Here is a 27,441-nt window from a genome sequence, read left to right on the forward strand (position 1 = left end):
TCGCCTGGCTAGTTTTTTGTATTTTTTTAGTAGAAACGGGGTTTCACTGTGTTCGCCAGGATGGTCTCGATCTCCCGACCTCGTGATCCGCCCGTCTCGGCCTCCCAAAGTGCTGGGATTACAGGCTTGAGCCACAGCGCCCGGTCCTCCTTGCTGTTTTATCAACAGGTCTCTGTTCAAATGTTATCTTCTCAATTAGACCATTCTCTTTTTTTTTTTTTTTTTTTTTTTTTAATACAGAGTCTCGCTTGTCACCCAGGCTGGAGTGCAATGGCACGATCTCAGCTCACTGCAACCTCTGCCTTCTGGGTACAAGCAATTATCCTGCCTCAGCCTCCCGAGTAGCTGGGACAACAGGCACATGCCACCACGCCTGGCTAACTTTTGTATTTTTAGTAGAGATGGAGTTTCCCCATGTTGGCCAGGGTGGTCTCAAACTCCTGACCTCAGGTGATTTACCTGCCTTGGCCTCCCAAAGTGCTGGGATTACAGGCGTAAGCCACTGTCTTCTCAATTAGGCCATTCTTGATCACTCTACTTAAAATTACACACTCCCTTGGCTGGGCACACTGGCTCATGCCTGTAATCCCAACACTTTGGGAGGCTTAGGCAGGAGGATTGCTTGAGAGTAGGAGTTGGAGACCAGCCTGGGCAACATGGCGAGACCCTGTCTCTACAAAAAAATTAAAAATTAGTCATGCATGGTGGTGTGTGCCTGTAGTCCAAGCTACTTGGGAGGCTGAAGCAGAAGGATCCCTTTAACCCAGGAGGTCAAGGTTGTAGTGAGCCATGGTTATGCCACTGCACTCCAGCCTGGGTGACAAAGTGAGACCGTATCTCAAAAAATAATAAATAAAATTACAAATTCCCCTGCTTCACCACCCCACCCAATCCCCTCATATCTCTGCTCAGTTTCTCCCTATAGTCATCACCTTTAGCAAACTATAGAATGTATATATTATGGTACCACCACCATCACCCCCGCCCCCAGCTTCCCTCCTTGTGACCCATTCCTGGTGTATCCTTTTTAAGATCATGGGTCCAGTAAATAGACCATGTAGGGCACTAAGGCCATGAACTCTGAAAATAGTCTGCCTGAATGTGAATCCTGGCTTTGCCACCTATGAGCTTCAAATACATTTTTGTTTGTTTGTTTTTGAGATGGAGTTTTGCTCGTCACCCAGGCTGCAGTCCAGTGGCACGATTTCGGCTCACTACAACCTCTGCCTCCCAGGTTCAAGTGATTCTCCTGCCTCAGCCTCCCAAGTAGCTGGGATTACAGGTGCCCACCACCACACCCAGCTAATTTTTAAATTATTAGTGGAGATGGGGTTTCACCACATTGGCCAGGCTGGTCTCGAATTCCTGACCTCGTGAGACGTGCCCTTCATCTTCCACCATGATTGTGAGCCCGCCCCCCTCCACCAGCCACATGGAACTGTGAGTCTATGAAGCCTGTTTTTCTTTATAAATTACCCAGTCTCAGGTTATTCCTTTATCAGCAGCATGAAAACAGACTAATACAGGTGGAAAAGATTAAATGAGTCAATGTGTGTAAAGTGGTGGGAATAGAGTCCAGCATGCCATAAGTGCTCAAATAAGTGTTAGCTGTTATTTTTTGTAAGCACTAAAATCTTAAAAGCCCATCCATATTTACTTCAACCATTTCAGCCACTAAGTGACCTGTGTAGTCCTAGACAAGTCTCTTCTCCTTTCTGACTTCCGTTGCCCGTTTTATGGAATGAAGTTGGAGTAATGGTTCCCAAGGGCCGGCCAAGCAATAGCTTTTCCTGGAAAACTTTTAAAAATAACTTTTATTCATTATTATTCTAAGTAAAACATAGGTTTATCCCTTACCCTACCCCCACCATAGAAGATCCGTAGGGCAGGGGTTTGCTTTCTGTTTTGTCCCCTGCTCTAACCCCAGTGCCTGGCTGGGCGCTGAAGATACAGGTGAACGCAGCAGGCCTGGTCCCTGCTCTTTCCGAGCTCAAAGGGAGGTAGATCTACCCATGTAGACTCAAAGGTCAAAGCAGCAACAAACACCCATCCTTCTGACTGTGGAATCAGGTGGGGGCTGGGTCCTAGCCCTGGATTCCCCTTGCTATGTGACCAGGGCAAGTAATGGCCCCTCTCTAAGCCTCCATTTACCCACCTAAGAACTGAGTATAATTTTACATATCAAACAAAAGAACAGGACGAGCACAGTGGTTCATGCCTGGAATTCTAACACTTTGGGTGGCCAAGGTGCAAGGATTGCTTGAAGCCAAGAATTCAAGGCTAGCCTGGGCAACACAGTGAGAGTTCATCTCTACAAAAAATGGGAAAATTAGCCAGGCATTGTGGTGCACACCTGTAGTCCCAGCTGCTTGCAGGGGTTGAGGTGGGAGGATTGCTAAAGCCCAGGATTTCGAGGCTGCAGTGAGCTATACCACTGCACTACAGTCTGGGTGACAGATCAGGACCCTGTCTCAAAAATAATAATAATAAATAAGAAAGAAAGAAGGAAGGAAGGAAGGAAGGAAGGAAGGAAGGAAGGAAGGAAGGAAGGAAGGAAGGAAGGAAGGAAGGAAGGAAGGAAGGAAGGAAGGAAGGAAGGAAGGAAGGAAGGAAGGAGAGTAAAAAGGAATTCACATAAGAGGAAATACAAGAGCCAATAAACATATAAAACTATGTGTTACATCAAGGAAAAGGGAGGAATGTGCTAAGTAAAACAGAACACAGTTTCTCCCCATAAGATTTGCAAAATGGAGGCCGGGCGCGGTGGCTCAAGCCTGTAATCCCAGCACTTTGGGAGGCCGAGACGGGCGGATCACGAGGTCAGGAGATCGAGACCGTCCTGGCTAATACGGTGAAACCCCGTCTCTACTAAAAATACAAAAAAATAGCCGGGCGACGAGGCGGGCGCCTGTAGTCCCAGCTACTCGGGAGGCTGAGACAGGAGAATGGCGTGAACCCGGGAGGCGGAGCTTGCAGTGAGCTGAGAGCCGGCCACTGCACTCCAGCCTGGGCGGCAGAGCAAGACTCCGTCTCAAAAAAAAAAAAAAAAAAAAAAAAAAAAAAAGATTTGCAAAATGAAAATGATCAATAGCATCTATCGTTTGGTGAAGGGGTAGAAAACAGACATCTGAAAAACTGCTGTTAGAAATGTCAGTTGGGGGCAGTGCTAATGGAAGGAAGTGTGGCAGTTTCCATTAAAAGTTCTTACATGGGCATACTGTTAATGACCAAGCAACTCTATTTCTAGGAATGGGTCCTACAAAAATACACACAGATATGCACAAAGAGGCAAATACAAGGATATTACTGTAGCAAGATTCATAATAGCAAAATAATTGGAGAGCTGAAATATAGGGTTAGATTATGAGAATCCCCACAACGGAGGGAAGCTGGGGGCGGGGGTGGTGGTGGTGGTACCATAATATATACATTCTATAGTTTGCTAAAGGTGATGACTATAGGGAAAAACTGAGCAGAGATATGAGGGGATTGGGTGGGGTGGTGAAGCAGGGGAGTTTGTAATTTTATTTATTATTTTTTCTTTTCTTCTTCTTTTTTTTGAGATGGAGTCTCATTCTGTCACCCAGGCTGGAGTGCAGTGCTGCGATCCCAGCTCACTACAACCTACACGTCCCAGGTTCAAGCGATTCTTCTGCCTCAGCCTTCTGAGTAGCTGGGACTATAGGCACATGTCACCACGCCCGGTTAATTTTTGTATTTTTAGTAGAGACAGGGTTTTGCCATGTTGGCCAGGCTGGTCTCGAACTCCTGACCTCAGGTGATTCACTTGCCTTGGCCTCCCAGGATGCTGGGATTACAGGTGTGAGCCACTTCGCCTAGCCATAATAGATTTATATGCACCTAGAATAATGTTACCTAAATTTAGATGAAATGAGTCAGACATGGTGGCTCACATCTGTAATCCTAAGATTTTGGGAGGCCAAGGCAGGAGGATCACTTCAGCCTACGAGTTCAAGACCAGCCTGGGCAACATAAGGAGACCCCATCTCTACAAAAAGTTTGAAAATAGCTGGGCAGGGTGGTAAGTACCTGTGGTCCCAGCTACTCAGGAGGCTGAAGTGGGAGGATTGTTTGAGCCTGAGGGGTTGATGCTGCAGTGAGTCACGATCACACCACTGCTCTCCAGCCTGGGTAATAGAGCAAGACCCCACCTCAAAAAAGAAAAGAAAAAATAAGTAGATTTAGATGAAATGGACAAATTCTTAGATGAATAGGGCCTAGCAAAACTGACACAAGAAAAAATAGAAAACCTAACTAGTACCATAACTATCAAAGAAATTCAATCCTTAATTTAAACCCTCCCCATAAAGAAATCTCCAGGCACAGATGATTTCACACAAAGTGATAAACACTGCATACATATAGTTCAATTTATGTAAATATACAATTTCACACATATATTACATATATAACTATATGTATATTCATACATATATATTTATATAGTTATTTAGATTCATATATGTATGCAAACACATAAAGAAACATGGGAGGATGCACATCGAACTGCTGATTATGATGACTGTGAGAGAGGGGATTTAGGGACTGTCTGTTTCCTATTCTGTTCCCATTTTTGGGAAACTATATTTTTTGTTTGTTTTTTGAGAGAGTCTTGCTTGTCATACAGGCTGGCATGCAGTGGCACAATCATGGCTCACCACAGCCTAGGCCTCCCAGTCTCAAGTGACTCTCCCACCTCAGCCTCCTGAGTAGTTGGGACTACAGGAATGACCTACCATGCATGGCTAATTTTTGTATTTTCTGTAGAGATGGGGTTTTACCATATTGCCCAAGCTGGTCTTGAACTCCCGGGCTCAAGCGATTCCCCTACCTCCGGCTCCCAAAGTGCTGGGATTACAGGCATGAGCCATCATATCCCACCTGAAATCATATTTATGACCAAACATAACCCAATCAAAGGTTAGATTCCTTGATGTAAAATAGCCAATGGTAGGAAGATGATGCTGAGATTCACCCTGGGGCCTCCCTGGAAACTGCCATATGCACAGCAAACAGAAGTTGCTCAATAAATGTTAGTCCAAAGGAAAAAGAGCATTTCTCCCACTTAATCATTCAATGAGAGTCCACCACGTATGTAACACTGTGCATTTATTTACAAAGAGGTTAGAGAAACACACAGAATCTGGCCCCCCTTTGCACTGGGGAGTCACCATCGTCATAATAAATACAGTAATTTTTAAAAAGAAAAAAAAATACTAGATTGGAACAGCTGAGGGTCATCAGGCTTCCCCCATTCCCTCTCACAGGGAGTGGGGGGTATGAGATAGAAACCATCTTCCTTCCCCTCTTCTACCTCCAAATCCTCCATAATTGTCCAGGGATCGAGGTGAAAGAGTCCTTCTTTCCAGGTGTTGCCAACCCCTACTTGACCCTCAAAACCCCCAAATCAGTGCTCCTTCCCTTCCCAGGGCACTCTGCAGGAACAACCTGAGTCAGACACAGAGTCTCTGACCAGGGTGCCAAGGGGATATCTTAAGGGTCCAGGGACATGGAGGGGGCACTTTGTGAATGAGAGGGGGCCATAGCTGGGCAAGGAAAGGAGGAATGAGAGGGCTCATCAGGAATGAGAGAGAGAGTGGTAAAGGGGAACAAACAGACTAGGCTTCTAAACTAAAACGGGGAAATTCAAACCAAATTACCCCTTTTGCATACATGGACACTTACTGTACAGATGAGAAAAGTGACGCCCAGAGAATGGGAACTGTCTTGCCCAAGGGCTTCCAAGCTAGAAGCTGAACTGGGTCAAACAGGGCTCCTCCCCATTCCTCTCGCTAGTGGTGGGGGAGCCTTTTCAACCAAGACTGCTAGCAGTGGGGAGAGTGAGGGGGGTCTTTGGAAGCAGAGAAAACGATGGTCTTTGGAAGGTAGATGTGGAAGGGTCAGTGGTTGAGAGTGTGGAGGTGCAGAGGCCATGAAGGGGGAGCCCAAGCAAATCCCCAAACTCACACTGTAGTCATGACCTTGAGAGAACCCGAACGGAAACGCAGTATCTTTTTCTTGAGCGCGTGGGAAGCCTTGATCTTCACGAAGACTTTGGCGGGGCCGGCGGGCGCCCCTGCACCTGCTCCACCCCCGGGCCCGGAGGCCGCAGTGGCCGCCACCAGCTGCTGCGGCCACACGAGGCCACCGCTGCCGTCTGAGTCGCTGGAGGCAGAGCTGAAGGCAGGCGACTCTCCCTCGCTGGCGCTCGATTCGCTCTCCCCGTAACCCCCGCCGACGCCTCCCGCAGGCCCCCGGCGTCCCAGGGGCCCCAGGCGCCCGGCCGAGCACTCTGAGTCGCTGCCCGCGCAGCCGTAGAGCAGACGACGCTGGGGAGCTGACGGGGATGGGCCCGGGGCGGGAACACGCGCCGCTGGGGCTCGGGGCCGCACGCGGCGCCCATCAGCAGCGTCGATCTCCGCAGTGGAGCGCCAGCGACGGCAGGACCCTGCGGCCTGGGCCGCCAGCGTGGGCGCTGGGCCGCGGCGTGGCCGTGGCGGCCGAGGCTCTTCCCGCTCCGCCGTGGGGTACTTGGGGGGCCCCGACGGGACCGCGGAGGCGCGGCCCAGCAGGCTGGTCTCGGACTGGGAGCGCGAGGCCTTGCGGGCCCTGGGCGAGCCCCGGCGGCCCGAGGCCTCGGTCATGCGTCCACGGCGGCCGGCGGCCCGGGGACGCTCCCGGGGCGGTGATTGCTCCACGCTGCGGCCGCGGGTCAGTGGCGGCGGTTTACGGCGGGCGGCGCGACCCGGGAGGCCTCGGGTGGCCGCCTGGGCGCCCGGGATGTACTGCGCCTTCACTAAGCGGCCCTCGGCCGGGCTGTCGGGGGGCGAGGGGGCAGCGGGAGGCGCAGCCGGCTCAGGTGCCGCCTCCGACTCCCACGACGACGCCCAGGCGCGGCTCAAGGGGGCAGGGCTCGTGGGGTGGCCCCCGACGCGCTCCACCGAAGGCTCCCGCGCGGGCCGCGCGCTGCCGGGGGGCGGAGACGCATCGGGCGGCCGCTGACGCACGCTGTTCTGGCGCCGTGGGCCGCCGTCCGCGCCCCCGGGGCTCGTCCGGGGCTGGCCCGCCCCCCGGCGGCGGCGCCTGCGCAGGAGCGCCGAGATGTAGCCGTCCAGGGGCCGCCCCGCGCCCCCCGCGTCGGGCGAGTCGGTGGGAGGGCGGCTGCAGGGTCGCGGGCTGCGCATCGCCACGGCGTGCAGGGGGCTGGGCGTCAGAAAGGGCCCGGCGCGGGCCCGCCGCTCCGCCGAGGAGCAGGTCTCCGGGCCGGCGGACCCCCCTGCCGTCGGGTAGGGCGCTGAGAAGGACCGCGGCACTGCCGCCCGTGCGCCTACCACCTCCGGAGCGCTGGGACTGGCGTCTCCTAGGGAAGGAAGGCCAAAAGAAAAAAAAAAAGAAAGAGAGTGGAGGGGCTCTCAAAGTCCTTTCCCATTTCCCATCCAGCCTGGAAGCGGGGGTTGCCTCCCTCCCTTCCATCCCCATCTCAGCAAAAAACCCTGCTGTCACACCTTCCTTCTTGTAAAATTCATAATAAAATCTTTACAGGGTCCTACAAGACCCTGCGTGAATTGTCCTGACAATGACTCTGCCTCTCCAACTCTCACAACATCTTACCCTTTCCTCCCTCCCTCCCTCCCTCCCTTCCTCCCTTCCTTCCTTCCTTCCCTCCCTCCCTCCCTCCGTCCTTCCTTCCTTTCTTCCTTCCTTTCTTCCTTCCTCTTTCCTTTCTTTCTTTTTTGACAGGTTCTTGCTTGCTCTGTCACCCAAGCTGGAGTGCAGTGGCGCGATCATAGCTCACTGCAGTCTCCATCACCTGGGTTCAACGGATCCTGCCCCCTTATCTTCCTGAGCAGCTGGAACTACAAGAACGCACCACCATGCCGTGCTGATTTTTGGGGGAATAGGGTCTCACTGTGTTGCCCAGGCTGGTCTCCAACTCCCAGGCTCAAATAATCCTCCCGCCTCAGCCTCCTAAAGTGCTGGGATTATAGGCATGAGCCACTGGGCTGACCCTTCTCCTCTTATTTATAGGACTCCAGCCACACTGGCCTCGTGAAATCACGCACCAGTCACATTCTGGCCTCAGAGCCTTTGGGCTTCCCATTCCAGATTCCAGATTCCCGGAATGCCCTTCCTCCTGGATATCTGTTAGGTCCACTCCCTCACTTAGTTCAGGGCACAACTCAAATGTTACAGTCTCAGTGAGGCCCTCCCCGGTCATATTTTCTAAAATTGCACTTCCTTCCCCAAACTCAAAGGGACACTTCTGAGTCCCTTTCCCGGGCTTATTTCTTGTCATAGCACATGGCATTATCTCGTACCCTAGATATTTTGCTTATTTATCTTTTTTTTCTTTTTTTTTTTTTTTTTTGAGACGGAATCTTGCTCTGTGGCCCAGGCTGGAGTGCAGTGGCCGGATCTCAGCTCACTGCAAGCTCCGTCTCCCGGGTTTACACCATTCTCCTGCCTCAGGCTCCCGAGTAGCTGGGACTACAGGCGCCGCCACCTCGCCCGGCTAGTTTTTTGTATTTTTAGTAGAGACGGGGTTTCACCAGGTTAGCCAGGATGGTCTCGATCTCCTGACCTGGTGATCCGCCTGTCTCGGCCTCCCAAAGTGCTCAGATTACAGGCTTGAGCCACCGCGCCCGGCCTTTCTTTTTTTTTTTTTTAAGACAAAGTCTCACTTTGTCACTTTGTCACCCAGGCTGGAGTGCAGTGGCATGATCTCGGCTCACTGCAACCTCTGCCGCCCGGGGTTCAAGCAATTCTCCTGCCTCAACCTCCTGAGTAGCTGGGATTACAGGCGCCCATCACCACGCCCAGCTAATTTTTGTACTTTTTGTAGGGACGGGGTTTCACCATGTTGGTCAGGCTGGTCTGGATCTCCTGACCTCCTGATCCACCCACCTCAGCCTCCCAAAGTGCTGGGATTACAGGCGTGAGCTACCACGCCCGGCCATTTATCCTGTATTTTATTTACTCCTCCTATAGGCTGGAAGTTTCCTGAGGGCAGGGATTTGCCTGTTTTGCTCATTAGTGTTCATTTTGTTCATTGCTCCTTGGATACTGCTAGATAGCACATAGTGGAGGCCCAAAAACTTACTTGTATGAATGAAAGACAGCAGTTCCTGTTTACCAGTGACTTCCATGTTCCAAGTCCAATGCCTTAGAGCAGAGGCTCAATGAATATTCAAAAATATCCCCTTGGGGCGGGCACTGTGTGTGTGTGTGTGTGTGTGTGTGTGTGTGTGTGTGTGTTTGGTTGGTTTTTTATTTTTATTTTTTTGAGGCAGAGTCTTGCTCTGTCACCCAGGCTGGAGTGCAGTGACACCATCTCAGCTCACTGCAACCTCTGCCTCCCAGGTTCTAGCAATTCTCCTGCCTCAGCCTCACAAGTAGCTGGGACTACAGGCATGTGCCACAATGCCTAGCTATTGAGGGACTGTTATTATCCCATTTTATTTATTTATTTTATTTATTTATTTATAATATTTTTGAGACGGAGTCTCACTCTGTCACCCTGGCTAGAGTGCGGTGGCTCCATCTTGGCTCACTGCAACTTCCACTTCCAGGTTCAAGCAATTCTCCAGTCTCAGCCTTCAGAGTATCTGGGACTACAGGCACAGGCCACCACGCCCAGCTAATTTTGAGTTTTAGTAGAGACGGGGTTTTACCATATTGGTCAGGTTGGTCTTGAACTCCTGACCTCAGGTAATCCACCTGCTTTGGCCTCCCAAAGTGTTGGGATTACAGGCAAGAGCCAGTGTGCCCAACCTATTTATTTATTTATTTTGAGACAGAGTCTTGCTCTGTCACCCAGACTGGAGGGCAGTGGCGCAATCTTGGCTCACTGCAACCTCCACCTCCTGGGTTCAAGCGATCCTCCCACCTCAGCCTCCCGAGTAACTGGAATTACAAGTGTTCGCTACCACACCCAGCTAATTTTTGCATAGACGGGGTTTCACTATATTGGCCAGGCTGGTCTTGATCTCCTGGCCTCAAGTGATCCGCCCACCTCCCAAAGTGCTGGGATTACAGGTGTGACCCACCACACCCAGCCATATTTCATTTTAACAGATGGAAAAACAGAGGCCCAGAAATAAGAGACCTGCTCATAATCACGTGAAAAGGAAATGTCGCACCAGGAATTGGAATCCAGGCCCGATTTGGAAGTCTGTGCCCACAACCATACTCTTACTGTCCTTTCCCTGGTCCCAGGGCCCCACCCTCACCCACCTTACCTAGGGACTTGGGCCTCTCGCTGGCATAGATACCCCGGGGCTCAGAGGGACCTAGGCGACCGTACGAGCTGGATCCAGAGAAGCCACTGTCCCCACAGAAGGTTGAGGGTGGTGACTCCGGACCTCCTGTAGAGCTGGGATCTTCATAGAAGCCTGAATTTCCGAGAGAAGTAGAGAGATTTCAGGGGGTTTGGATGGGAAAACCAGGGCTGGGGAAAGGAGGAGATGGCGTGGGGAGAGACATGGAGGGCCTGAGAAATAGGGACACAGGGAACATGGAGGCATCCCAGGCAGACCCTACCCCTCTATCCATGCTCACCCGAGCTGCGCCCGCTCTCCTGTTCCAGGCCCCCAGACTCCAGGCTCAGGTCTCCCAGCTGCTGGCCCAGGTCCCAGACGAGCCCAGGCAGGGCCTCCTGAAGGTATAGGGAGAGAAGGATGGTCAGAAGGCCCCCAGTCCTCTGCCAACTGGTCCCCTATTCCATGAGCTTATGGGCAGAGTTTCACTTTGACAATGAGGCTCTTGCTTCAAAAGGATAAAAGCAGTATCTGAGTCCCAGGAACCCCTCAAGATCTCTGTCCCTTCATCCCCATTAGAAAGTCCTTCTGACTGTCTAACTCCAGTCCTTCATGCTGCAGCCCCATCTCATTCCCTCTTAGGTGTGATGAGGCCTCAGAAAACCCCCATCTCTTGCCCCCTCTTTACCAGTTGCTCCCCCCAATCTGTGCTCAGAACCCCTCAACCCCGATTAGAATGTCCCTTCTTGAGTCTAACTTGAGGGATTGTTGTAAGGACAGGTTACTACTAAAAGGTGGCATCCATGACCCCCAGATCCCTTAGTCATAGGTCTGTCTTCTTCTCCAAGTTTTTCTTTTTTTACTTTGTTTGTTTGTTTACTTATTTATTTATTTTGAGACAGGGTCTCACTCTGTCGCCCAGGCTGGAGGGCAGTGGCATGATCCCAGCTCACCACAGCCTCTACCTCCTGGCATCAACCAATCCTCCCACCTCAGCCTCCTGAGTAGCTGGGATTACAGGCGCCCACCACCATGCCCAGATAATTTTTGTGTTTTCAGTATAGGCGGGGTTTCACCGCCATGTTGCCCAGGCTGGTCTTGAACTCCTGATCTCAGGTGATCCACCCGCCTTGGCCTCCCAAAGTGCCAGGATTACAAGCGTGAGCCACTTCGCCCAGCCTCTCCCTGTCTTTGACCTTTCTTTTCAGCTACACCCATTGCCCCTTATCACCAACAGAAGGTCCTTTTGTGAGTCTTCCTTAAGTCCCTCCTGCTGCAGATTGCCTCTTTCCCCAATATGGATGAAACAGGCTGACCACGACTCATATACCTCTTTGCTTTCCCTTCAGAAAGAACCTCCCAAGCCTCCTAGACAGTCCTGTGAGTCTAGCCCTACTGGTACTGCAGCAGCCATCCCCAGCACGTTCCTTTGCCGCAGAGACCACATCCTCCTCCTGCCTTTGGTCCACTCCCACCAGGAAGCTCCAGTGGGTCTACCGTTCCTCATTGCCATAAGAAATTTCCAGGAGTCAGGCCGGGCGCAGTGGCTCAGGCCTATAATCCCACCACTTTGGGAGGCTGAGGCGGGCGGATCACATGAGATCTGGAGTTGGAACCAGACTGGCCAATATGGTGAAACCTCGTCTCCACTAAAAATACAAAAACTAGCGGGGCATGTGGTTTGCACCTGTAGTCCCAGCTACTTGAGAGGCTGAGACGGGAGGATTGCTTGAACACGGAAGGCAGAGGTTGCGCCATTGCACTCCAGCCTAGGCAACAGAGTAAGACTCTGTCTAAAAAAAAAAAAAAAAAGAAAAAAAGGAAAAGAAATTTCCGTTAGTCTACCCTGGGTGCTTCTTGCTGCAGGAAAGTAGCACTTCTCATCAGATGTGAATGAATGAAGGTGAAAATCCTTTTAGGGGAGTGACCGTGACAAGAGGTGGCGTAAGGGCTGAAGCAACATGGATGGGGTCTCCAGGACATTAGGACTTAACCTCATTTTAGAAAAGAGAGAGTCAGAGGCAGAAGAAGTCTCACATGGGCCTGAGTGAGGCTGGGTAGCAGCAGGCAGCCTCAGGCTGACGGTTGACCCTCAGACAAAAGCGGCTTGTCTGGACGGCAGGAGGGAGGGAAGTAGGGAGGAGGGTTTAGGAGGGCAGGCACCCAACCCTGCCTATTTAGGGCAGAAAGACTGGCCCGCTCCCTGGCAGCCACAACCCCCCCCCCCCCCCCCCCCCCCCCCCCCCCCCCCCCCGCCGCCCCGCAGTCCCAGTCTCTCCAGGGCCCAGCCTCTCCCCTCCCCCGAGAACAGAAGCCCCCATCTGGGCCTGTTTATTCCAGGAAGGTCAACAAATCGTTCTACTTTGGGCTCCTGCCCTGGGCATGTTGAGACGCTCACAGTGAAGTCATCTTTGAGCGGAACTCAAAAAAGCAGCTGAATTGTGCGGCATCAGGAAGTAGCTAAAAACAATCTGTCGGACCGCCCATGTCCCCCATGTCATGTCCCCCACAAATCCCTGGCATCCTCACTCCCCTCTAGCCACGCCTGGCCTTGCCACCGTCCCTCGAACATACCACATATGCTCCTACCTTGGGAGAATGTTTCCCCCACGTACCTTCCTTGCTTCATTCAGATCTTTGGTGACCTGATCTCTTCTCTGACACCTTTCCAAAATAGCTCCGCTGTCACTGTGCACCCTGTTGCCCCGCTTTTTGGGTTTTTTCTACATATCAGTAATGACCTCTTGATTTAAAATTATACATTGGGCCAGGCTTGGTGGCTCACACCTGTAATCCCAGCACATTGGGAGGCCGCGGCAGGCAGGGAGGATCGCTTGAGGTCGGGAGTTCAAGACCAGCCTGACCAACATGGTGAAAACCCGTCTCTACTAAAAATACAAAAAATAGCCGGGTGTGGTGGTGCACGCCTGTAATCCCAGCTACCCAGGAGGCTGAAGCAGGAGAATTGCTTGAACCAGGGAGGCGGAGGTTGCAGTGAGCCGAGATCACACCACTGCACTCCAGCCTGGGCAACAGTGAGACTTCGTCTCCAAAAACAATTAAAATAAAGTAAAATTATACATCACGGTGTCATTTGGTTGTTGAATCTCTGACTAGAATGTCAGCCCTAGGAATGCAGAGATTTCTGTCTGTTTTGCTCACAGGTGTACACCCACCCAGTGCCTAGAACTGTGCCTGGCACAGAGTAGGTGCTCAGGAAATATTTAATGGGCTGGGTGTGGTGGCTTATGCCTGTCATTCCAGCACTCTGGGAGTGCCAAAGGTGGGAGGATCACTTGAGGCCAAGAGTTCGAGACCAGCCTAGGCGACATAGTGAGACCCAGTCTCTCTCTCCCCACATACATACATAAATATATGTGTGTGTGTGTGTGTGTGTATATGTGTGTATATATATATGAAATTTATTTATTTATTTGTTTATTTATTTTTGAGATGGAATCTAGCTCTGCCACCCAGGCTGGAGTGCAGTGGTGCAGCCTCCGCCTCCCAGGTTCAAGTGATTTTTTTTTTGCCTCAGCCTCCCAAGTAGCTGGGATTACAAGCATGTCCCACCTCACTTGGCTAATTTTTGTATTTTTAGTAGAGACAGGGTTTCATCATGTTGGCTAGGTTGGTCTCGAACTCCTGACCACAAGTCATCCGCCCACTTCAGCCTCCCAAAGTGCTGGGATTACATGCATGAGCCACTGTGCCCGGTATTTTTTATTTTATTTTTGAGACAAGATCTCACTGTCTCACCAGGCTGGACTGCAGTGGCACAATCACGGCTCACTGCAAACTTCACCTCCTGGGCTCAAGTGATCCTACTACCTCAGCCTCCCAAGTAGCTGGGACTACAGGTGCGTGCCACCACGCCCTGCTAGTTTTTGTATTTTTTTGTAGAGACAAGGTCTCCCTGTGTTGCACAGGCTTGTCTCAAACTCCTGGGCTCAAGCAGTCCTCCCGCCTTGGTCTCTTAAAGCGCTGGGATTACAGGCATGAGCCACTGCACTCAGCTGTCTATTTTTTAAAAAGAACTATTAGATGAATGAATGAATGGATACAATGGAATACTATACAGCTGTTAAAATGGAATGAGTCAAATTTCTATATAGAATCATTACCAAGATATAGCATTGAGCAAAAAGAGAAAAGTGCAGAATATATATAGAAGTGACTCAGAATTACCTGGAGGGCTTGTGAAAACCCAAATGACTGAGTCCCATTCCCAGAGCTTTCGATTTCAGCCTGCAGTCAGGCCCAAGTAGTTATATGGCTAACAAGTTCCTTGTGATGTGGTACTGCCAGCCAGGGGGCCACACTTTGACTGGCATAGTCTCTGGGACCTCACCCAAGAAACTAGAATTTGTAAAATGCAAAGCTTTGACAAAAGCTCCATGTTTTTGGGTATCTAAACAGTTTCTGTTAGGAGATATGTTGGAAGAGGTCTGGGAGGTGACAGTAAGGTGACAATGATGGTGACCTCAGAGGAAAGGTTGGATTTAGGGGCTCCAGGGAGGAATGGGGGGACTGGATGGTAGAAGGAAATGTTTAAGGAGGCGTGACTTGGCATCACATTAAGCTCTGCTGCTCCCCAGCTGTGTGACCTTGGGTGGGTGGCTTTACCTCTCTGGGCTTCAGTTTCCTTATCTATAACTGGGCATCATAGGACACCATCTCCTGGAGGTTATTGTGAGGATTAAATGAGTTTCTTTTGACACATAATAAATGCCAGTTTGTATGATTACAGGAAAGCTATGAATTTCTTACAAGGAAAATAGAAAATGTTTCCACTGTTTAATTAAAAATAAATGTAGGAGTCGGGCACAGTGGCTCATGCCTGTAATCCCAACAACTTTGGGAGGCCAAGGCGGGAGGATCACTTGAGGCCAGGAATTCAAGACCAGCCTGGCCAACATGGTGAAAACCCATCTCTACTAAAAATACAAAAATTAGCCAGGGGTGATGGTGCATGCCTGTAATTCCAGCTCCTTGGGAGGTTGAGGCAGGAGAATTGCTTGAATCCAGGAGGTAGAGGTTGCAGTGAGCCGAGAATCACTTGAACCTAAGAGGTGGACGTTGCAGTGAGCTGAGATCATGCCATTGCACTCCAGCCTGGGTGACACAGCAAGATTCTGTCTCAATTAATAAATAAAGGCCAGGTACAGTAGCTCACACCTGCAATCCTAGTGCTGTGAGAGGCTGAGGCAGGAGGATTGCTTGAGCCCAGGAGTTGGAGACCAGCCTGAACAACATAGCAAGACCTCATATCTTAAAAAAAAAAAAAAAAAAAAAAAAAAAAAATTAGCCAAGTGTGGTGGCATGCACCTGTAGTCCTAGCTTCTTGGGAGGCTGAGGCAGGAGGATTGCTTGAGGCCAGGAGTTAGAGGCTGCAGTGAGCTATGATTGTGCCACTGCACTTCAGCCTGAGAGACTTTGTCTCTAAAAATAAATGAATAAATAAATATATCATTTACAAATACATAAATAAACGTGAAAGGATGGACTTTTTGGTAAGTTCTGCCAAGTCTAATTCCGGTTCTTCCATTACAAGGAAGAGCAGAAATTAAGGAGACAGACAGGAGATGCCTCATCCTCTCCAGCACCTAGGCACCCCCCAAAAAATATTCCAAGTCTACACCCCTCTATTTGCAAGTCTGGCCTCTTTCCTTCCAGTTGCAAAAGGATGAATCTTTAAAAGATTAGAAAGTCCTTGGCCTGAGTCTGGCTCCCTGCCTCCCCACAGTGCCCCTCATCCTTTCTCTGCAGGCTTAATAAGAGTTTGGTTAGGACCCCTGGAGACCCCTTTGCCCAAACTTCCCTTACCTTGTTTCTCCCCTCACATGCCCTTCATTGGTATCCAATGCCCATTTATCTCTATTAGGAAGTCCTTCCGCAAGTCTGACTTAAATTCTTCATGCTGAAAGGGACCTTTTTCCTTCTTGAGAGCCAGCAGGACCCAGGGAGCCCCTGTCCTCACCCAGGATTCCTGCCTCTCTTCTCTGCAACACCCCTGATCTTTACCTGGTATTCCCATCATTCCTATTAGAAAGAAATCAAGTCTGGCTTCAGTCTTTCTTGCCTTGAAGGAAGTGTATTCCTGGCAGGGGCTGGGGGTGGGGGGTAAGTCATAAGGCAAGGGCTGGGGGATCAGAGGAAGCCCTCACCCGCTCTTCAGAGGGACCCAGGAACCCCCAGCACTAGAGAAGTTTATATTTAGCGCTTCTCTGCTCCTCCTACTCCCCCCGCCTGCCACCGCCTCCTCCCTGATGCTGGGACAAGCTTTGCCTAGAGACTGGAGGGTGGGGGGGACAGGCCTCTCCACTACCTTCTCATGCCGGGAGGACAGAGGACTGGGGGGGAGGAGGGGACAGAGGGACCGAGGAGAGGGAGACTGAAGGGCAGAGATGGGGAAGGTGAAGGGTGAAAAGGGGAGAGACCAAGGGCAGAGCGGGAGAGGACACAGCTACCCACAGCTACCCCATCCTCATGCCTCGCTTTCTCCTTGTCAGGATGGAAAGCGCCTTCCAAGCCGAGCCAGCTTGGGGTGGGGGGAGCTAGCGAAGGCCCCCACAATCCGTCTCTAACTTTGGGAGGGGGTGGGGCCTCCCACAGCTGTTTCTGTTTCCAGAAAAGAATGTGCAGGGGGGGTCCCACTCCTAAGAGGGGGAGAGGCCGGGCGTGCAGCCCCGGGAGTCTGGCTTCAGTCTTCCTCTCCAGTCCCCATCTGGGGAGAGGGCAGTCGAGGTCAGCGGCGGGGAGAGCCCCCTCCACTGCCACCTCGGCTCAGGTTTCCCGAAACGGGAAGCTCTGGCCACACACAGGCTTGGGGATGGGGATCTGCGGTGGAGCCAGGGTGTGCGGGCTGGGGGGAGGGGAAGAGAGACTGAGCCTGGGACGTCGGGCAAGAAGAAGAGAGCGAGGTGCAGACAGGCAGGAAGGGAAGGCCAAGGAGACAGAGGCAGAGGGACACAGAGATCACAGAGACAGAGAGACAGGATGAAACAAGAGAAGCAGACACAGAAAGTCACAGGGATGTGGCAGGACGGAGTGACAGAACCCCGGCATGAAGTCGGGAGACTCAAGGAATGACACAGACAGGGGAGAGGCATGGGGCCTCCTCAAGTCATTCCGGAGACCTCTGTCCATCTTCCACCATGAGAACACCCAGAGTCCAGAAGTCTCCCCCAGGCGCTGCCTCGACCTGCCGCCCATTGGGTCAAGGAGAGCTGGGGCCAGGTAGGAAGCAGGGGAAGCGTCATCAAAGGGTCAAGAGCCCAGTGGGGGGTCCTCAGGGACTGTGAGCTTTCTCTCAGCAGTGGTCCCTCCCTCTGGAGGCCCTCAGATTCCCCTCCTCCCACCCCGCCCCCTCCAGAGATCTCCAAGCACACCAGGACTTAGGGAAGATGGAGCCCTGGTGGCGGGGCCCAGAGAAGGGCATATTTGGAGCCTGGCTGTGTGACCTTGGGTGAGTCGCTTGCTCTCTCTGAGCCTCAATTTCTCTCTATGTTAAATGGGGGACTATCATCCCGTTTCCCAAGCTGCAAGAAGACAACGCCTGCAAAGTACCCGGTCCCAGGTTTGACACATACTTGGTGCCCAGAAGGATTTTCTTTGGGGAAGGGGTGTAACGGATGGGGCCTGTTTCTCACGAGGCCCCAGTGGGGGCGATGCAGTTTCCCCTCCCCCGATTTGGGGGCGGGGAGGCCAGGTCCGGCCCGCCGCCGGAACTCCGGGGTCTCCAGCCCCACCCCCTGTCCTTTCTCACTCCCTGCCTACCTGGGTCCCCAACCCCCCCCCCGGGTGTCTGAGCATCCAACTGAGGCAGACAGACACAGACGGGGGTGGAGGGACGGATGGACAGGCGGCCCCTTACCAGCTGCTCCTCCAGGGCTGCTGCGGCCCGGCGCGCCGCCGCCGCATCTTCATCCTCATCAGCGTCCTCCTCGTCCTCGGCCTCGGCGCCCCCCATTCCGGGCTGGGCCAGCCGCAGCGCCTGCTGCACGCGGTACTCCTGCCTCTCCCGGAGCCAGTGTAACTCGCAGAGCCCGGCCAGGCTACCCTCCAGCCAGCCCCGCAGCCGACCCCGCTCAGGGCTCACCGGGAACGAGAAGGCCCGGATCATGGCTGCGGCCCCCCGCCCCAGCCCGGCCGGGCCCCGCGGCCACCCCTCTCCCTGTCCCACCTCCCCGCCCCAGCAGCCTGCCCGCCCGCTGGCCGGGCTGTCACCGTCTCATCTGCATAGGCGCCCGCCCATTGGACCGCCCACCCGCGCCTTATCTGCATGGCCACGCCCCCGGCGACCGAGCAACTGCCGCCTATTGGCGGATAACCTCCCGCACGAAGACGCTCGGCCGTGCAATCGCACCGCCCAACACGACGCATGCTCGCAACTGCCTACTCGCTCCGCTCGCCACGCCCCCTCCGAGCAACTGCCTCGGGGCCCTGGCCTCGCCCCTCTACGCGTCACAATGAAACAAGCCCGCCCATGCTTCAATGCCATTGGTCTGTGTCTGGCCGGGCTGCAGCAGGTTCCACCCTTTTGCGGGCGAGCTCTGGCTACCATTGGACTGTCCGGCGCGAGGGGAAGGGTGATCTATAAATAGGGAATGGGTCCACGTGACAGTTTGGCAGCTGCTCCTACCCCTCCACCCCACCCAGCCTTCAGCTTCTGAGGCTGCGCAGGGGGAGAAAAGAGTTAGGGGGTCGAGCCCTGACTTCGCCTCCTCTTCCAAGAAGCCTTCCCAGACACTCAGCTGTAAAACCAGACGGACGTCCTCCGATAAAATTGTTTCTACGTAGGGCCGGCTTCACCGGCTTGGAATCCGCTTAGAAGGGTCTTAGAGCTTGGTTGAATGTTGTGCAATTGCTGTCTTGAAATTTTTAGTTTTTGAGCATGGGGCCCCTTATTTTCACTTTGCACTAGGCCAAATACGTAGCCGGTCTTGCTGCTAAGAGTCTGAGATCCATTGCATTCTAAATTCTGGAATTATAAGACCCTGGGTGGAAGATTCTATGCTTTGACCAGAAGAGAGTCTAAGCATCTTTTGTCTCCCAGGTGCTAGGAGGTTGTGTGCTCATCGTTCTTCCATCCCAGGGGCCTTTGTTCTACGTTCTAAGGGGCTTTGTTCTCAGCCTTCTATGATGCTCTATTCTCAACGTTCTCTGGTCCTAGGAGTCTGAGCCTGACATTCGTTTCCAAGGCTTCCCGCTGTCTCCAGGCTCCGCGAGCAGGACTGGGGCACCCTCAGGCGGCCAACCTGTGTCACTACGCCGAGCCTGCCTCTACCAACTTCCAAGACCTAGTTCTAATATTCACACTCATCTCTCAGACAGACCTTGGCTCCCTAAAAGCCAAGGCCCAGAAGATCATAGGAGAAATTCCCTCTTTTATGATTCCGCGTGCACGAATTGACCGTCTGGTGGTGAGATGGAGAGAAATTGATAGTGGCGACAGAGAGCAAAGTCTCCGGGAGCCAGACTTCCTCGGGGTGAGTCACAGATCTGTCACTTTACAACTGTGTGACCTTGGAAAGCTTAACCTCTCTGTGCCACCGTTTCTTCATCTGATCACGGGATCATAATACTGGCTGCCTCATAGAGTTGTCCTGAGGATTAAATGAAATGTATCAGGTACTTGGAGCAATGACTTCCATGCATCAACAGCCACAGAAGGGTTTGATAAATACGTTTAAAAACTAATCTAGTAAGTTTCAGGGGAAAAAAATGTCTTAAAATTTGGTAGAGACAACCTTTATTCAGTCTTCCTCTTGTTCAAAATAGAAAATTAGTCGGGTGTGGTGGTGCACGCCTGTAACCCTAGCTACTTGGGAAGCTGAGGCGGGAGGATCACTTGAGCCTGGGAGGGCAGAGGTTTCAGAGAGCCATGATCACACCACTGCAATCCAGCCTGGGCGACAGTGAGATCTTTTCTCAAAAAAAAAAAAAAAAAAAAAAAAAAAAAAAAAAAAAAAAAAAAAAAAAATCACGGGCCAGGCGTGGTGGCTCACACCTGTAAATCCCAGCACATGGGGAGGCCAAGGCAGGTGGATCACCTGAGATCAGGAGTTCAAGACCAGCCTGGGCAACATGGTGAAACCCCATCTCTACTAAAAATACAAAAATTAGCCAGGCATGGTGGTGGGCGCCTGTAATCCCAGCTACTGGGGAGGCTGAAGCGAGAGAATCGCTTGAACCCAGGAGGTGGAGGTTGCAGTGAGCCGAGATCATATCAATACACTCCAGCCTGGGAGATACAGCCAGACTCTGTCTCAAAAAAAAGCGGGGGTTCTCTTACACTGCCCTAATTTTCCAACAATAGGGAGACAATCAAGGATTGATAAGTGTCTGGGGAATGACATCAGTATTAGTTTTCCATCCCTGCTGTATGTACAAGATCAGTTGAGTCATTTGCCAAGTACAATGTTGAATCTGGAGCTGATTTAGGGTTCTGGTCACCAGGCATTTGAAGATGGATATTCCTAGGAAGATAACTAAAAAGAGAATAAGAGAAAAAAAATGAAGGTGTGAGACCAGAGAGCAGCAGACGGTGGGAGGATTCCAAGAAGGAGGTGAAGAGACATCCTTGGTTACTGGAGTCCAAAGAGCTGTAGCAATTCTGAAGATTTCCTTTTTGACTTCTTGATGCTTTTATTAATGACGATGCCAAAAGATTTCTGGAGAATCAGCCAGGCGCGGTGGCTTACGTCTGTAATCCCAGCACTTTGGGAGGCCGAGGTGGGCGGATCACCTGAGGTCAGGAGTTCAAGATTAGCCTGGCCAACATGGCAAAACCCCATCCGTACTAAAAATACAAAAATTAGCCAGGCGTGATTGCACACACCTGTAATCCCAGCTACACAGGAGGCAGAGGCAGGAGAATCGTTTGAACCCAGGAGGTGGAGGTTGCAGTGAGCCGAGATCGTACCACTGCACTCCAGCCTAGGTGACAGAGGGAGAATCTGTCTCAAAAAAAAAAAAAAAAAGAGAGAGAGAGAAAGAAAGATTTCTGGAGAATCAACAAGCAACAGTTGCTTCCAAACATGGCACACAAATTGGATATAGTGGCATGTACCTGTAGTCTGAGCTACTCAGGCGGCTGAGGCAGGAGGATCACTTGAGCCTGGGAGGCTGAGGCTGCAGTAAGCCATGATTGCACCATTGCACTCCAGCCTGGATGAGAAAGCAAGACCCAATCTTTAAAAAAAAAAAAAAAAAAAAAAAAAAAAAAAGCCGGGCGCGGTGGCTCAAGCCTGTAATCCCAGCACTTCAGGAGGCCGAGACGGGCAGATCACGAGGTCAGGAGATCGAGACCATCCTGGCTAACACTGTGAAACCCCGTCTCTACTAAAAAATAGAAAAAACTAGCCGGGCGAGGTGGCCCGTAGCCCCAGCTACTCGGGAGGCTGAGGCAGGAGAATGGCATAAACCCAGGAGGCGGAGCTTGCAGCTCACTGAGATCCAGCCACTGCACTCCAGCCTGGGTGACACAGCGAGACTCTGTCTCAAAAAAAAAAAAAAAAAAAAAAAAAAAAGTGTGATTACAGAGACTGAGTCCCATGAAGGGGCTGTTAATGAAGTTGCAGAAGCTCATAGACCTTGATTTGTAGACGGGTAGCAATAGGAAGAGGTTCCCATGAAAATCGAGTGGTGCGTTGGGAGAGGCCTTTGAGGAAGGCGTGTGGGGCACAGTGCTCCATCCAAAGGCTTTGGTGATGTGAGTGAAGGGGATGGGGCCCTGGGAGAAGTGATTTGTGTTGGGAAAGGGGAATGAAATTGACAATCCTAATTGCAGTTGTAAGACTGAGTAAACACTTCTGCAAAAGTAAGCCAGGGGCATTGTGGATCTTGCAGGCTGGAAGGCAGAATAGGGAGGCGAGATGCGTCCTTTGGGAAGAGACAGAAGTTAAAGCAGGAGAATTGTGATCTGAGAGGCATGTAATCAAAGATCAGTTAAAGAGAATCCAAATGAGGCTGGATGCGGTGGCTCATGCCTGTAATCCCAGCACTTTGGCAGGCAGAGGCAGGTGGATCATTTGAGGTCAGGCGTTCAAGACCAGCCTGGCCAACATGGCGAAACCCCGTCTCTACTAAAAATACAAAAAATTAGCTGGGTGTGGTGGTGCATGCCTGTAATCCCAGCTACTTGGGAGGCTGAGGCAGGAGAATTGCTTGAACCTGGGAGGCGGAGGTTGCAGTGAGCTGAGATCACGCCACTGCACTCCAGCCTGGGCAACAGAGGGAGGCTCTATCTAAATAAAATAAAATAAAAGAGAGAGAACACAAATGAAAGGCAAAAGTCACAAGATGAGAAGCAGGCACAGGAGGACCAGAGTGGGTATTAAAATGGAGACTCGTAGCCAGGCTCTGTGACATGCACCTGTAGTACCCAGGAGACAGAGGCAGGAGGATTGTGTGAGCTCATGAGTTCAAGGGCAACCTGGGCAACATGGTGAGATCCTGTCTCTAAAATAGTGTGTATGGGAGGGAATCCTGGAGTTTCTGATTCTGGGAGGAAGCTGTCTCATGATTTCATCTACTTGACCCAAGGTTCTTGGGAGAGCTGTCTACAGTTGCAGCCTCGTCCGCTTCCAGGGCTCTTGAGCGAGCCTCCCTCTGAGGTCTCTAATGGGAGTGGATTCCCATTCAGCACAGGTCTTATATCTCTTCATCTCTGAGATATGAACCCAAGGCAGGACAATAGTGTAAGGTCCATCCCATCTGAGTTCAAGGTTAGTCTTCCTGCGATGTCTTTTCCGGAGGACTAAATTCCCTGTTTGGAAATTATGAAGAGGCTGTGGTGGAGTAATTGGAGGGAAGGCAGCTTGCACCTGTTAGTGACAAGCATATGTGTACTTAGTCCTTGATAATATCTGAGAATGTCGATTGTAATAGATTAGAGTCCTCAAGGGCCCAATAGGAGTAGAATCCTTGTGAGTCTTTGAGTGATTATTTCATAAGAAGATTATTGATGTGTGCTCTGGTAGGAAGAGTAATGGCCCCCCAAAGATGTCTACATCTTTATCCCTGGAACCTGGGAATATAGCACCTTTTATGGAAAAAGGAACTTTTTGTGATTAAGAATCTTGAGATAGGGAGATTTATCTTGGATTATCCCGGTGGATCCAATATCATCACAGGGTTCCTTATAAGATGGAGGCAGGATCGTTAGAGTCGGAGAAATATGTAAATATAGAAGCAGAGGCCGGGCCAGGCACAGTGGCTCACACCTGTAATCCCAAAGCTTTGGGAGGCCGAGAGGGGAGGATCGCTGGAGGCCAGGACTTTGAGACCAGCCTGAACAACACATCTCTACAAAAAAAAAAAAAAAAAAAAGAAAGAAAATAAAAGAAAAGAAAGGAAAAAACTTAGCCAGGTGTGGTAGTGCATGCCTATAGTTCCAGCTAGTAGGGAGGCTGAAGCAAGAGGATTGTTTGAGCCCGGGAGTTTGAGGCTGCAGTGAGCTATGATTGTGCTACTACACTTCAGCCTGAGTGAAAGAACAAGATCCTGTCTCAAAAAAAAAAAAAAAACAAAGACATGTTAGGGTGCTCCAATTCCCCAATTCCCCAGGCAATCCTTCCTTGCCTCTTCCCAGCTTCTGGTGGCTCATGGCAATCTCTAACATTCTTTGGCTTGTGGCTGCGTCATTCTAAGCTCTGCCTTCATCATCACATGCTTCTCCCTGTGTCTTACATGGCCACCTTCTTATAAAGACACCAGTTGGCCAGGTGCGGTGGCTCACACCTGTAATCCCAGCACTTTGGGAGGCCAAGGCGAGTGGATCACCTGAGGTCGGGAGTTTGAGACCAGCCTGACCAACATGGAGAAATCCTGTCTCTACTAAAAATACAAAATTAGCCGGGTGTGGTGGCATATGCCTGTAATCCAGCTACTTGGGAGGCTGAGGCAGGAGAATCGCTTGAATCCGGGAGGCGGGATTTGCAGTGAGCCGAGATCGTGCCACCGCACTCTAGCCTGGGCAACAAGAGCAAAACTCCATCTCAAAAAACAACAAAAAAAAGACACCAGTCATGTTGCATTAGGGGCCCACCCTACTCCAGTATGACCTCCTTTTAATTGATTACATCTGCAATGACCCTATTTCCAAGTAGTGTCATATTCTGAGGTACTAGAGAGACAAAATTCAACCCATGACCAGCCCAGAAACCATTGGAGTTGCCTTTTAGTCTTGGATAAAACAAAATAAATAATGGTATAGATGCATTCTGTGTGGATAAGGTTTTGCCTTCAAGGGCAAGGTCATGCCCTAAATCTTGTACTTATTAATTACATAGTTATAATTTGTCCTAGACACTCATTATTTTTTATTTTTGAGACAGGGTCTTGCTCTGTTGCCCAGGTGCAGTGCTGTGGTGCAGTCTCAGCTCACTGCAGCCTCAACCTGTCAGGCTGAAGTAATCCTCCCACCTCAGCCTCCCAAGTAGCTGGGACTAGAAGTGTGCATCACCACACTCAGCTAAGTTTTTTATTTTTTATTTTTGTAGAGATGGGGGTCTCCCTATGTTACCCAGGCTAGTCTCGAACTCCTGGGCTCAAGCGATCCTCCCACCTTGGCCTCCCAAAGTGCTGGGATTACTGACATGAGCCTGTCCTTTATGAGCAAGGGCTTGGGGCAGATTTTTATTTGTTTTTCCTACTTCCTGTATAACTGCAGAAACTTGGGGCACGTGTGGAGTGTGAGTGAATGCGTGAGCTGCTGGAATGAACCAACCAGACAGGATATCATCTATGCATGGGATTAGAATGGAATTATAGGAGAAAACCAAATCCTTCAAATTAGCATTCAGGATCGGAAAAAAAAGTAACTAGGGGTTTCAACGAACCACTGAGGCATGGCAGTCTATGTATGTTTACTGTTGACTTTCCAGGGGAAAGGGAAACGGGGCTGTAGATCATCAGGTGTGTGAAAGAAGGCAGAGGGTATGTTAGTACAGTCAAGTGGGTAGTGTTGGCTGCTCTAGAACAGAGGCCAGTGTAATGTTTGGATTGGAAATAGCAGGAACTACAGTGTGACTATTTTATTTACAGCCTTGAGGTGTTGAACTTGCTGGTATCCTTTAACATTGGGACTCTTATTGGGATTTTTTTTGTTGTTTTATTTTTGAGACAGAGTCTCGCTCTGTCACCCAGGCTGGAGTGAAGTGCAGTGGCGTGATCTTGACTCATTGCAACTTCTGCTTCTCGGATTCAAGGGATTCTTCTACCTTAGCCTCCTGAGTAGCTGGGATTACAGGTATCTGCCACCAGGCCACACTAATTTTTTAATTTGTTTTTAGTAGAGTCAGGGTTTCACCATGCTGGCCAGGCTTGTCTAGAACTCCTAACCTCAGGTGATCTGCCCACCTCAGCCTCCCAAATTACAGGTGTTATCATTGGGATTCTTGGCAGACAGGAGTGTTGTAGGGGATGGAAGTGGATAGTAGGAGGCTCCGAATAATGGGTTGGGGGCCCTAGTGGGCCTCTGGTGTCAGAACACATTAAGGCAGTTTCAAGAAGGGCATGAAAAGATCTAATTCTATTCCACAACTTGGGATAATTGGTTAAAAAAAAAAAAAAAAAGGAGCCAGGTGCAGTGGCTCACACCTGTCATCTCAACACTTTGGGAGACTGAGGTGGGAGGATCGCTTGAGGCCAGGACTTTAAGACCAGCCTGGGTGACATAGCAAGATCTTGTCTCTATTTAAACAAATTTTTTTTTTAATTCTAAAAAAGAAAGGATCTACTTCTACCTTAAGAGGTTTAGCCTCCCAGATGCACCCTATGTTTGTTGAGTTGAGGGCTCAAAGAGAATCAGGAATGCAAGTCACAGATCTTGGATATGTGGGTCTAAGGGAGAGGTAGATGTTTCGGGAAGAGGGTGGTTGGAGTGGTGAGAAGGTTAGTGGACTGGATGAACAAGGGCAGAATTAGGGACTGGGAGACATAAGCCCTCTTGTGAATGTGAAATACTGTGGCTTTGGCTGGGCACAGTGGCTCACACCTGTAATCCCAACACTTTCGGAGGCCAAGGCAGGTGGATCACTTGAGGTCAGGAGTTTGAGACCAGCGTGTCCAACATGGTGAAACCCCGCCTCTACTAAAAATACAAAAATTCGCTGGTTGTGATGGTGTGCACCTGTGATCCCAGTTACTTGGGAGGATTAGGCAGGCGAATGGCTTGAATCTGGGAGGTAGAAGTTGCAGCGAGCCGAGATCGCACCACTGCACTCCAGCCTGGGTGACAGAGTGAGACTCCATCTCAAAAAAAAAAAAAAAAGAAATATTATTGTTCTACATTGATAGAATATCCCTTTCTAAAGGGATTATTGGAGTAATCTGAGTAAGAAACTTTGCTGGGTAGTAGAGGGCCCAACAAGCCCAAGAGTGGCTTGGACAGGCATAAACCATGTGGCTAATTGTGGTCTCATTACCATTATTGTTGTGTACTGAGGTAGGGAGTGGGGACTAATACGTTTATGGCAAAGTGTGTGGCCCCTGTGTCTACAAAAACCCTGGCAGGATGCTCATTAAGGGGGTTGATGGTCATTTCCCCCTGAAGGTTAAGGAATGCTTATAGACACAGAGGAGAAAGTTGGCTGGAAGTGAGTCACTGGAAGACTGAATCTTAGACTCAAATTCCTTTTGCATTTCAAAGCTAAATAGTGTCAAGTCCAATGTCCCTTTTCTTTACAGTATATACCAGTGTCTCTATTAAGATTAGGTTTTGAGGCCAGGCGCAGTGGCCCACACCTGTAATCCCAGCACTTTGAGAGGTGGAGGCAGGAGGATCTCAACACCAGGAGTTCAATACCAGCCTGGGCAACATAGTGAGACCCCATCTCTATAACAAAAAACATGCCCGGGCACAGTGGTTCATGCCTGTAATCCCAGCACTTCGGGAGGCCAAGGCAGGCAGATCACTTGAGGTCAGGAGTTCGAGACCAGCCTGGCCGACATGGCAAAACCCCTTCTCTACTAAAAATACAAAACTTAGCCAGGCGTGGTGGCATGTGCCTGTAGTCTCAGCTACTCGGGAGGCTGAGGTGGGAAGATCACTTGAGCCCAGGAGGTTGAGGCTGCAGTGAGCTGTGATCATGCCACTGCACTTTGGCCTGGGCAACAGAGCAAGATTCCATCTCAAAAAATAATACAAATTTTAAAA

At 50.8% G+C, this 27,441-nt stretch overlaps 1 protein-coding gene and 1 long non-coding RNA gene across 2 annotated transcripts; one reads left to right on the forward strand and one right to left on the reverse strand.

Moving 5' to 3' along the window:
• Window positions 1-5,113: 5,113 nt before the first annotated feature.
• Window positions 5,114-18,510, reverse strand: DACT3 (dishevelled binding antagonist of beta catenin 3). Its single transcript, XM_030942525.1, has 4 exons — window positions 18,154-18,510; window positions 10,579-10,675; window positions 10,260-10,412; window positions 5,114-7,381 (listed from the first exon to the last, which is right to left on the reverse strand). Exons 1-4 carry the CDS (start codon window positions 18,400-18,402, stop codon window positions 5,985-5,987), a joined length of 1,896 nt encoding a protein of 631 aa, XP_030798385.1. The 5' UTR covers window positions 18,403-18,510; the 3' UTR covers window positions 5,114-5,984.
• A 300-nt stretch (window positions 18,511-18,810) lies between these two features.
• On the forward strand, window positions 18,811-27,143 carry LOC104673403. The gene is made up of 3 exons (XR_749511.1): window positions 18,811-19,768; window positions 24,955-25,101; window positions 26,943-27,143. It is a non-coding gene; the product is annotated as an uncharacterized LOC104673403 (long non-coding RNA).
• Window positions 27,144-27,441: the final 298 nt, after the last annotated feature.

The sequence above is a fragment of the Rhinopithecus roxellana genome, chromosome 12 (genome assembly GCF_007565055.1).
Source record: "Rhinopithecus roxellana isolate Shanxi Qingling chromosome 12, ASM756505v1, whole genome shotgun sequence".
Taxonomy (NCBI): Eukaryota; Metazoa; Chordata; class Mammalia; order Primates; family Cercopithecidae; genus Rhinopithecus; species Rhinopithecus roxellana.

Bases quoted from the DNA above. Each gene is read 5' to 3' on its own strand.
- DACT3 (XM_030942525.1), bottom strand. From the start codon at position 18,402: ATGATCCGGGCCTTCTCGTTCCCGGTGAGCCCTGAGCGGGGTCGGCTG. The intron at 10,676-18,153 runs GTAAGGGGCCGC...CTATACCTTCAG, and splicing joins CAGCCCTGGAGGAGCAGCTG to GAGGCCCTGCCTGGGCTCGT. The intron at 10,413-10,578 runs GTGAGCATGGAT...TCGGAAATTCAG, and splicing joins GGAGAGCGGGCGCAGCTCGG to GCTTCTATGAAGATCCCAGC.